This window comes from Typopeltis vanoorti, chromosome 11 (assembly GCF_054136105.1).
Source record: "Typopeltis vanoorti isolate ZY-2024b chromosome 11, IOZ_Tvanoo_1.0, whole genome shotgun sequence".
Taxonomy (NCBI): Eukaryota; Metazoa; Arthropoda; class Arachnida; order Uropygi; family Thelyphonidae; genus Typopeltis; species Typopeltis vanoorti.
This window is the reverse complement of record NC_143559.1, coordinates 63,372,025-63,384,510: the sequence shown is the minus strand read 5'-3', so window position 1 is coordinate 63,384,510 and position 12,486 is coordinate 63,372,025. Positions and strand designations below refer to the sequence as shown.

Below are 12,486 nucleotides of genomic sequence, written 5' to 3'. Positions count from 1 at the left end.
TGGTACTTATCTAATTCCTCAGCTAGCTCCATTTCTTTGCCATTCAGGCTTCTTATGTTGATAGTACCAATCTTTAACTCTGGTGATGTTCAGTTGGGGTGTGTTTTCAGATTTGTTCCAGTAGCTGACTTTTCACTGTTTGCCCTGATTCCCTGGCGAAAACAACGGGCGTTTGTTTAACTGGGCACGCTTCAGCAGGCATGAAATTCTGTCATGTTGTACCATCATTTTGTATTTTAGTTTAAGCAAATAAGAATAAAATTTGGGTGGCTAAATCCCAAATTGCCAGTCCATCCTCATTTGGTCAGCATCCAGGTAGACATATAACAGGGTGCACCACGAGAAGTTGAGGATTGGACATTAGGTTAGAAGCCCTGGTCAGTTCTTCGCATTCCTTTAAAGGCTATGTGGAGGTCTCCTCTGAGTTATACAGCTTTGACCCTTAGGCAGCAGACCTCAAAATTACAAGATATTACTTTTTTTAATGATTGAAAAAGTTTCTACAATATTCATTTTTTTTAAAATGATAGGATTAATTTGAAACAATGTAGGCAAAAATACCACACATTCAGTTTCATCTGATCAAGAGCTATAGTCCCTCTGAAATCTTAAAAATTATATCATTATTATACTCTAACAGTAATTTAAGAGAATGGCAATTAAGACAAAATATTTAGTTTCAGCATTTCTTTCTCTCACTCTCAAATCCTACACATACTGCTGATAACAAAGTTGGATGAAAAAGTAATACCTGTTTTTTTCAATAAAACCAGAAAGACTTCAGATCCACAAATTAAATTTCACATACACATATTAGAAGATATGTTCTATCATCTATGAAAACATACTGACTCAAGACTTCTTTTCTAACCCTATGTTAAACCCATTTAAAAAATGCTTCACAGTGACTTTTGAACCAGTCTCCCTCCCAGCACAGTTTAAAGCCATATCCATGTAGGTGACTCTTTAATTGTCACTTGGTGCAAAGTGGCCTGTAATATGGTAACTGCCTGCAACTAAATTTGAAAATTTCACAGGCAATCCAGCAATCAATATGCAGTTTAGTATTATAATGATTTAAGGTTAGGTCTTATGATTTCAGATTAGGTATTTTTATTTGTAGGAATTTTTTTTAGTCTCATCCTTCTTGATAATCTCACCAGGAGCCTAACATACAAGGAGGAAGATAAGACCTTCTGACATAACTAATATTAACAATTTTTGCACCATATATATGTTAAACAGATCATAGGAAATTCATGCCAAAAACTAAGAACTCAATGATCCATTGCCATATGAGGACATCAAATGACTTAGCCACTGTTAAACACGGCAATAAAAACTTGTTTAATATTTTGTTTATATATAAGAAGGTTCAAAATCTTTACAGTAGAAAATTTATGATACTAGGTACAACATTCATGATTTTATAAGGCAACAGGCATTACTTTTCAGCTTGTCCTTCTACATGTGCTATTTAAAGTAAACTACAGTAAAATTTATTTTTGCACTTGTTTACCTGAAGCAATATTCGTCCACTGTACACACTCATTGGAAACATTGTCACACATACCATTGCTGCTATAATAATTGCTGCTACAGTATCTGCTGCATAGTAACTGCTGACAAAAGCATTACACATAATTCAGTCAGTAAAAACTCATTTGAATTTGAAATCTATATTCTATTCTTGCTCAACAAAAATAAGAATTCAGTACATGTTATTGTTAACTTTGGCTTTATGCAAATTTTCTTCCAAACTATTTACAAGGAAGTAATATATAAAGTAGTTATTAAGTTTCCAAATTTTAAAACTGTATACATCAAGAATAACAAGTATAATTGCTGAAAAGTCAGCATAATATTTTGGGATTAAAAAAAAAAAGTGCATTTTCCCCCTTTAAATAATAAATAGGAAAGGTTATTTGATGTATGGTATCCCACTACTGTCTAATGAGAATTACACAGCAGTAATGTACTATAGGTCATTTCTGTGTGACTCCCTGAAAGAAAAGCATAGAATTAACATGCGAGTAATTACTTAGTTCTACACCATGAAAATGGCTTTGGGGATATTTAAGGGTTATGTTGGAGTCTTGACAAGTAACAGACTGATTTGGAGGAAAATTATAGATAGGAAGTTAGTAATGATGTAATTTTTTCATGTAGTACTGTCATATCCTGTACACCCCTTGAGGGTACATGGCAGGAATTTGATGATGATGATGAGCTAGATAACCTCCACACTGCCTTTTAAAAAACTGAAGTGCCTCGACTACTGACCTAATGTCCAATCATCACCTTCTCAAAGTACATCTCATTAGTAGATATCTACTGATCAGACAGTACTCATGTATCTTGAATAACAAATAAATGAGGATGGGTGGAAAATTTGGGTATAGCCAACCAAACTGTATTGACTTAAACCAATAGTATAAGAAGATGAAATGTCATGCTGACTGTGGCATTGCTTGGTTAAACAAGAGCTTCATTGTTTTCATTAGAGAATAATGCCAAACAGTAAAAAGTCAGCTATAGAAACAAACTCTAACCCAACGTGCCATGGATGTAGGGTAAGGTGATGGCATTTTTAAAATCTTGTTGACGAGAAGGACAGAGAATGGGGGAGGAACTGATTATTTTTTTGATACTGTGTTCGTTGTAGCCATCGGAGAGAATTCCACATAGGCACCATCAATATAAAGTTTTAATTATTATGACCTTTTTCTTGACCACTAGTATTAATAAATTAAAGACTTAATTCTGTATGTTAGTCAAGTAAATAATAGTTTAATATCCGATGTTTCACTGACTAATACCTGTCAGCATTTTCAAAGGATACACTGGTAAGCAATAGAAATTGCTATAACAATTCCATTTGTTAGTACCATATCCAAAAAATTAGCTCATCTTCAAAAACCATATAATATCAGAGTAACCTTCAAACCTATTGAGACCATTCAAAAGTTTATAAGATCACCGAAAGATAGCCATCCTTTTTACAAATACTCGAGTTTATAGCATACCCTGTTCATGCGGTATCAATTACATCGGACAGACATCTAGAAGTTTTGAAACAAGAAAGAAAGAACACATAGGCTATGCAAGGAATAAGGAATAAAAAAACAGACAAGATATATCAGGCCTTTCTTCCCACTTTGCCTCTACCAACCATAATATTGAATGGGATACGAGTCATATGCCCTACATAGAAGAGAACTACCATTCAAAAGAAGCTGCTACAGTCGCCCATTCAACAGGTAACTTAAATAAGAATCAAGGCCTAATCCTACTAGAATATATGGAAAACTCTAATCAGATCATTTAACCAAAAAGAAATGAACTTTCATGAAAATTACAATAAATATCTTAACAAATAAAACATTGTACTTGCGACACGCATATTGTATCATGTGTCGTATTGTTATCACACACAGTGATAACTTTATATAATTTTTAGAATTGTCGGTTAGTTTCCTAGTTTTTGTTACTTTCTATTGCTTACCAATGTATCCTTTGAAAATGCTGACAGATATTAGTATTTATTCCTATTAAACTATTATTTACTTGACTAATATACAGAATTAAGTCTTTAATTTATAAAGTTTTAATGTCTATACAGCATAATTCAGTAGGCCTAGTGAGAAAGTAGATTCCAGATGACTGGAGTAGAGCTCTCAAAGTACCCATAAAAAAAAAAAAAAAAAGAAAGTAAATAAACCTGACTGCTGTAAGAATTACAGGGAGCTTTTGCTACTGAGTGTTCCAAGTAAGATTTATGCAAGATATACTTTAGAAAAACTACCTGGGTTAAGGCCCAAAGAGGTATCATCAGGATCATATTTTCACTTTAATACAAATACCTGAGAAATTATGGTTCTGTTGAGTTTTGTTTTTAAGTTTAAAAGTTCTGTAGATCTGTAAAAGGTATGTGACAAGATAAGAGAAAAGCTTTGAAACACTACAATTATATGGTGTGAACAGGATGATATTTTAAGGAATACATAATATGTATTCCTTAAAATATTCCCAGCAGTCAGAATGGAAGAAGGTACAGGAAGATGATCTGATAATGGAAAAAATTATGATTATGGCTCAATTATGGAAAAAGGTGGCCATTATCTCTACTGTTAATCATTATCTATATGGATCACATTGTGAAAGAAAGTTACATTAGGCCTGATATCAAAATTGGAGATATCTGACTCGAGTCTTTAGTTTATATAAATAAAGTTAGATAATTCTGAAATAAATCCAGAACAAGTCATTCTTAATTAAACTGCATAACTGCTGTAACAAATTTGGCATGAAAACCAGCAATAAAAAAACAAAGACTATGAAAATAGGCAGGAAGATTAAAAACATCAGCTGCATCCTGAATGAGAAACCTATACAACAAATAAAATATTTCAAGCATTTATGCACAATTTTTAGTGAGGATGGCAAATTAAATATAGAAATAGACAACAAAATAAGCAAATCTGGTATGGTATGGAGTCAAGTGAAAAAGTTTATAAGGTATAAAAGAGAAATTAGTCAAAACCAATTTTACCTTATGGATCTGAGATATGTTAAAAATAGAACAATTGATCAAAGATTGGAGACCAAAGATATGAGAGGTCCAGAAAAAATTAGGAAAATGAACAGGTGGCATCAATGGAAGATTTAAAAATGAAGGAAGGGACTAGACATTGTTAGCATTCAGGAATGTGTGAACCAACCATTGAACTTTTTCAAGCCACTTCAGGTCACCAATATATCGTGTGTAGTCGCACAGTGAAATTCATCTCTTACCTAAAGATAATCACCAACATCCATTCCCACTGAGAGATTCAAACCTGCAGCCTTTTGGACAGTGGATATGCAACCACTTGGCCAACCAGGCTGGTAAAATAAATTTAGTTGGATTGATGCAACTCCATCAGTACTCAAGGAAGTGCCTCAGAAGATCAAAATATAACATCTGACAATACTTGAGTCCTGATAGATAATATACTTAATTCAGAGGAAAACTACTTACTAAATTCCAATTGGAATTTAGTAATAATGTACACTTTTTTTTTTTTAAAGTAGTACTATCATCATATTCTATACATCCCCTGGCAGTAAAACATCATCAGGAATTTGTCAATGATGATGAAAATGCTTTTTTAAATAATGAAAACTGCAGTTAGTAGCAGTAAAAATTGCAGAATTAACATATACATAAATCAAAAAATAAAAAATAATAAAATTTGAATGTAAATGAGAAAAAGTTAAATAATTCCCAATTGTAGTTGCAAAACACCACAAAATTTGTCCCAAAGAATCAAACTGTTAATTTTGAAATAAATACAGGCAGTCAGTACTTATCTAGCGGTAATGTAATAAAAAAGTTTGCTCTTGTTACAACGTTAAATTAAATCAAGCAATTCAGAGTTCAAATGGATAAGACTTAATAAACAAAACCATGAAGAAAAATGTTGTTGATGAAGCAAAATAAGTTTTTTTTTTTCCATTACTCACATGAGGAGGTCCAGGAAAAAAACAAAAACTATAACAATAATACTGTATGTGCGAATGGACAAATGATTAGGGATATTACAGAAGGAATCTGTTGAGTTTTTTTGAAGAGCTGGATGCTGTATTCATTTAGGAGAATGGTATGGGGAAGGCTGTTTCAAATAACAGAGGTAGGAATGAAAGAAGAGGATGAGAGATTTGCACAATAAGCTTGGAGCTATACCATGTATTGATATTCACCAGCTGCTCATGTTTAGATGATTAGAGGAAACTGGAAGAATGGTGACAATGCTAGTTTGGTGGAGGAGCATCCATGAAAATTGTGAGTTTACTGCTTCAGTATGACAGGACAGAACTGAGAAGGGCCGTGATTGCTAATGAGTCAATGAGAAGATTGTGCAGGAAGAATTGTGTGCAGTTTATTGATGTATGGACTGAATTTGATGGACAAAAGGACTTTTATATGCCTGACGGACTACATTTAAATGGTCTTGGAGTTAGATGTTTGGAGAAAGTGTTGTTTAGTGAGAGTGTGGTAGTGCAAAACCATAGAAACTAGAGATATTAGAGAGGATGAAATCAAGTATGTGTCTGGCAAGCCATCCCTGTGATAAACAAGCACAGGTACAATAATGATTATGCACTACCAAACAGGATTTCACAGGTCTCCAATTTAAATGTGTTGGTAACAAGGGTAACTATGGGTACAAAGAGATGTTGAAATGCATGCACACGAATGCAAGAAGTATTGGGAATAAGGGGTGAGGAGTTTTTGGCATCAGTAAGCTCAACTTGGCCAAAAATTATAGGCATCAGTGAGGCCTGGTTGACTGAAAATGATATAGTTACAGGGATAGAATACAAAGGGCAATATTTATAGGGAGGATAGAAAGAACAGGATAGGAGGTGGGTATTGCTAATGATAGCTGCAGAATTACAACCAACAAAATTAGAAGTTAAAGAGGATATTAGGTCTGAAGGCGATGGTTAATTTGAGGCTGTCTGGTGTGAGATAGAGGAAAACAGGACAAAACATGTTGTTTGGTGCTGCTATAGACCAGGGTTCCACAGGAAGATGTAGATGACATGTATCGGCAAATCAACACGAGTGTAGGCCGAACAATTATTATGAGAGACTAACTATGGGGACATCGATTGGAAAGGGGACATGGCAAGATCTAAGTGGGATTTATACAGTTGCTCTAAGGGATAATTACAAGAACCTCCCCCCCCCCCCTCTATTACATGTTGTTTCATGTAATTATCCCTTAGCAACTGTATAAATAGGCAGATACATCTTCTGATAGTAGCATCAAAAGATGTATCTGTAACCAAGATAGACACTCTTCTTCCAATTGGGGAGAATTATGATGTGATCTTGTTCTGGGAAGTAATCACACACATGAAGTTCTCTGTCAAGAACGGGGGGGGGGGGGGATATATTCATTTATAAGGTTGATGATTATGAGCGACTCAGGAGTCATCTTGGAACAGGCCCATGGCTTGAGAAGCGACAAGGAAAGAATGTCAGTAGTGCATGGTAAGTGGTCAGAGAATGCTTGAGAGTAGCAATATCAGACTGCATACTCAAGGTCAGGAGGATAAGCGAAGTTGGAATTAAGTGTATGAGTAGGGATATAAAGCAAGAGCTGCAAAAAAAAAAAAAAATAAAACATTGTGGAGGAAATATAAAGAAAAAAGTGATCAGCATACTCATAAGCAGTACAAAATGCAAGCAAGAAGGGTGACTAGTATGGTAAGGAAGGCCAAATCAGACGATGAGAGAGAATTAGCCAAACAGGCCAAAGTAAACCCAAAAGAGGTTTTTTTTTTTTTTTTTTTTTGTTATGTAGTAAGTAAGAGGAAAAATGACTATGGCAAAATGACTTTAAACAATGTTCATGGTAAGAAGGTGATGAACCAAAAGAAATAGTTGAGTTGCTAAGTGATCATTCTGCAAATTGGAAATAGTTGAGTTGCTGAGTGATTTTACAGTTGCTGATGTTACAGAGGTGCATATGAACAAGATGAACAGGAGGTGTTCAGCATATTAAAAACTATGAATGTGAACACAGCAGTGGGACTGGATGGCATTTCAGCCTGTGTACTATGTGAATGTTCAAACGATGCTAGGGACTTTGGGATAATGGTGGACAAAGAGTTAAATTTCAGAGGGTATATTGCAAAAGTTGGTAAAATAGCTCAACGAATTACTTGGATGTTGAAAAACATGCTAACAAAGGAGTGGAAAGAGGGTAAGATAGTACCATTGCATAAAGGTGGCTCCAGTAGCAAACTACAGACCAATTAATATATTGGGAGTAGTTGGTATTGGAAAAGTTGGTGAAAGGTAAAATACAACAGTGGATGCATAGGGATGTGACACTTTATAGTAAGCAGCATGGCTTTGTAAATGGTAGGTCCTGTCTCAGTAATTTATTCACATTTTATAATAAAGTGTCAACAGAATTGTATAAAGGTAATGGCTACACCATGATACTGCTTTGCCAAGGCATATGACAGAATACCACATGGAAAATTATTACAAAAACTGGAGAGAATGGGAATGGATATGAGGCTAGTAGTATGGATAGGGGGATGGCTGATGGACAGACACCAGAGTAGTATATGGTGGAGTGGAGTTTAGGGGAATGCTGGTGGCTAGTGGAGTACCTCAGGCTTCAGTACTAGGGCCACTACTCTTTAATTTGTATATCAATGACCTAGGGAAAGATTTAACCTCTCCACCGGCCATGGTGGATGAAATAGTGATACCAAATTGCACTTCTTATCCATGTTAATCAATAGGTGTTACAGGATCATATACAGATTTTGCTGAACGTCTATAGATGTCATGGCCGGTTGGGGGCATTAAAAGAGGATATTCAGTTGTTTGCTGATGATGCAAAACTGGGGAGAGAAATAGTTGATAAAGGTGATGTAGATATCCTGCAGGATGATTTAAATAAATTGGCATTGTGGGACAAGGAAGAAATAGAGTTCCAGATGAACAGGCACAATTATAAAAGGATGTTTTATTTAGTTCGTGACTTAAAGCACAAGTTTAAGCCTAAATTGAATGTCATCAAAGACAGGAACGGAGCATTACTAACAGAAGAGTTGGAAATCAAAAACAGATGGAAAGAATACTATGAGGAACTATACAGCAGATTGGATAAAGAAAATGTGGAGCCCTCTCACCACGAAAATATTGATTTGGAACCTTCTCCACTTAGGCATGAAGTTGAAAGAGCAGTTAAGCAGCTTAACAGCAATAAGGCCCCAGGTGCAGATGAAATCCCAGCAGAGTTAATTAAGGTCACAGGGCAATGGATGGATAAAGTGTTTCTTAGATTGATTACGAGGATATGGGAGACAGGATCATGGCCTGGAGACTGAAAGAAGTCAGTTTACATACTGCTACATAAGAAAGGTGATATGAAGGCATGCAAGAATTATAGAACTATTAGTTTAATATCTCATGCAAGCAAAATTTTATTGAAGATCATGCTAATAGGATTAAGGCCAAAGTTGAGGCAGAGATGCCCAGGGAACAAGCAGGTTTAAAAAATGAAAAGGTAAGGGCACCAGAGATTAGATCCTTTGCCTTAGACAGATCATAGAAAAATATAAAGAATTCAGCCTCCCTCTGGTAATGTGTTTCTTAGACTACTCTAAAGCTTTTGACTGTGTTAAGCATGTGAAACTGTGAGAAGTAATGAAAAGAATGGGTTTTCCTCAATACACTATCAGGTTGATAGCCAACTTGTATAAGGAGCAAGAAGCCACGGTAAGAACAGGTGTTGGATTGACTGACTGGCTTCAAGTTGGAAAAGGAGTTAGGCAAGGATGTTTACTTTCTCACTTGTTTAGTATATATATGTGGAGAACATCATGCGTGAAGCATTGGATGAGCTCAGGACAGGAATTAGGATAGGAGGTAGATTGATCAGTAATCTGAGATATGCTGATGATACAGTACTCCTTTGTAATGACGTGGAAGAACTAGGACTAATTCTTGACAAAGTTAACAAGATCAGTGATAACAGAGGACTTCAACTGAATCCTAGCAAGACAAAGATTATAGTTCTCAAAGGAAATACAAACAGGGAAGCTCTTGAGAAACAAGTGTACCTTAATGGAGAAAGAATTGAGGAAGTCACAAGTTTTAGTACCTGGGATCCATTATTAATGTGAAGAATTGCTGTTCAGAAGACATCAGAAAAAGGTTAGGAATGACTAAAACAACAGTCAGAGACCTGTCTAAAATCTGGAAGGCTGGATCTATCTCCATGGGAAAAAAGTTGAGGATTTTGGATGCAGTTGTTTTTCCAACAACGACTTATGGATGCGAGACTTGGAACCTAAAGAAATCAGATAAGAAACGGATATCTGCTTTTGAGATGTGGTGTTACAGAAGGATGTTGAGGATATCATATACTGAAAGGCGTATAAATGAATGGGTGTTAGAAAAGATCAGTAGAACTTTAAGGCTCCTTAAGGATATTGACAGAAGAAAGTTAAAATATTTTGGACACATAGAAAGGATGGAAGGGGGAGGACTTTCCTGGAAAAAGAGGCAGGGTAGACCATCAATGAGATGGATGGTGTCTGTGTGTGTGTGTGTGTGTGTGGAGTGACTGATCTTCAGAGAGTCGAGGCAGCCAGAAAAGCAAACAAGACTACACGGCGAGGTCTGGTGTGGCACATCACCGAGCATTGGAGTGACCATGTGGCATCTGTAGATGCCCAGTGAACATAGAGAGAGAGAGAGTGGGCAAAGGAGAAACAAGTGTACCTTAAAGGATTATGATTGGCAATTTAATGTTGCAAAATGTAAGGTTATGCACTCCAGGTTGAAAAGATTGCATATGGTGTATCATATTGATGGTATTGGTTTGCAGGAAATTGATGATGCTAGAGACTTGGGGATAATGGTGGACAAAGAGTTAAATTTCAGAGGGTATATTGCAAAAGTTGGTAAAATAGCTCAATGAATTACTTGGATGTTGAAAAACATGCTAACAAGTAAAGATGAGGAATTTATTATCCCTCTTTATAAGGCTATGATTTAGCCACATCTTGACTACTATGCCCAGATTTGGTCACTTGGGTTTCTTGGGAACCAGGAGGTGGTTGAAAAGATTCAGAGACAGAGTGATCAAGATGGTGACAGGTCTGTGGAATATTCCCTACAAGGATAGGATGAAGGTTTGTTGGTTACAGTTTAGCTGATAGGTGGAAAAGAGGAGACATGATAAAAACTTTTAAAATATTAAAGGAGTTTTATAAAATTGATGCAAGTTAAATTTTTCAAATATATAACAAATAGTCAGAGAACTAGGGGCCATTTGTGTAAGTTGTATAAGAGTGTTGTTAGTAGGGTGTGCAAACCAGATTTTTTGCATGGAGAGTGGTGAGTGAGTAGAATCGATTGCCAGAATTGGTTGTTTCCTGAGTGAATGACAGTGGATGGATTCAAGGGGAGGTATGATAGGATGCTGTAAATAATAACAGTAATAATAATAAAATACATATACAAAAAATATAATGCAGAAACAGAACATCTAGGACAAAGTGATAGCAGAGAGAGCTTGAGCTAGTTCTTGTGGGGGGGGGGAGGTCATCAATTAAGCGGACTAAACCAATATTTTTTTAGTATTAATTTATCAAAATTTTTCTTTTCAAAAATGTTTCTTAAAATTTTGAAAATTTTAAGAAACATTTTTGGCATTAATAAATAAATGTCTTCTTGAATTCTGAGAAGGTAATTATTCATTAATGCTAGGGAAAAAGGCTACTTAAGGGTCAAAGCCACTCTGACCTTAGAATAATATTAGAATAGTCTATTACTTGTCAGCATTCCAATATTGTCATATCTAATATTTCGTGTTTCTAAGGCACTTCTGACTGAATCAATCCACCTAGACCTTGGTCTTCCATTGGATCTCCTTCCTGCTATCTTGGCATCAAATACCTGTTTTGCTAACCTTTCATTACCCATTCTATTTAAGTGGCCATACCACCTTACTCTGCTTACACATTCTTGAATGCTAACAATGACAAGTTCCTTTCTAATATCTTCATTTTTAATATGATTCTGCCACTAATGCCATCTGTTCACTCTCCTAATTTTTCTCACAACCCTCACATTTGTGGTTTCTAGTCTTTGATCAAATGCTTTATTGCTAACCCAACTCTCAGATCAATAACTTAAAACTGGTTTGGACACTACCAGTTTGGTGTTTTGGCTAATTTCTCTCTTATTCCATATAAATTTATTCAGCTTGCTACCAATCATACCAGCTTTTGTTATTCTGTTGTCTATTTCCAGATTTAACTTGTAATTTTTACTAAAAACTGTGCTTAAATAGCTGAAATATTTTACTTGTTCTATAGGCTCTCTATTCAGAATGCAGTTGATGTTCAGAATTTCTGCCTATTTTAATAGTTTTGTCTTTTTATTGCTGATTTTCATGCCAAATTTGTTACAGTTGTTATACAATTTAGTTAGAGAATCCTGGAGACTTGCACTAGACGTGTTTAGAAGTACAACATCATCTGCATAAAGCAAAGAGTTAAGTTTGACATCTCCAATTCTAATATCAGCCCTAATGCCACTTTCTTTCAAAATGTGGTCCATACAAATGACGAATAAGGGTGGAAGTAATGTACATCCTTGTCTTACCCTTGATTTTACATCAAACCATCTTCCTGTATTTTCTTCAATTCTAACTGCTGACTGACGATGTAAATATCAACTATGTATTTCTGGGTATAATGTTTCATTCACCCCACATAATTAAAGTCTTTTGAAAAGCTTTTCTCTGGGAACCTTATCATATGCTTTTTCCAGATCTAGAAAACTTAAGTACTTCTAAACAAATCTAGTGCAATTCAGAAATTAAAGTTTCTCCAGGATCCTTTAACTAAATTGAATAACAGATGTAACAACATTGATATGAAAACAATGAAATTTAGCAG

General features: G+C 35.3%; 1 protein-coding gene across 2 annotated transcripts in view; it reads right to left on the bottom strand.

Moving 5' to 3' along the window:
• LOC150101667 (zinc transporter 6-like) overlaps positions 1-12,486 on the bottom strand; it is a 166,407-nt gene that overhangs the window by 15,653 nt on the left and 138,268 nt on the right. For both annotated transcript variants that reach the window (XM_090400575.1, XM_090400576.1), the window contains one exon: positions 1,520-1,622. In XM_090400575.1, the coding sequence (XP_090256701.1) occupies positions 1,520-1,622 (103 nt within the window). The remainder of the gene's footprint in view (positions 1-1,519; positions 1,623-12,486) is intronic.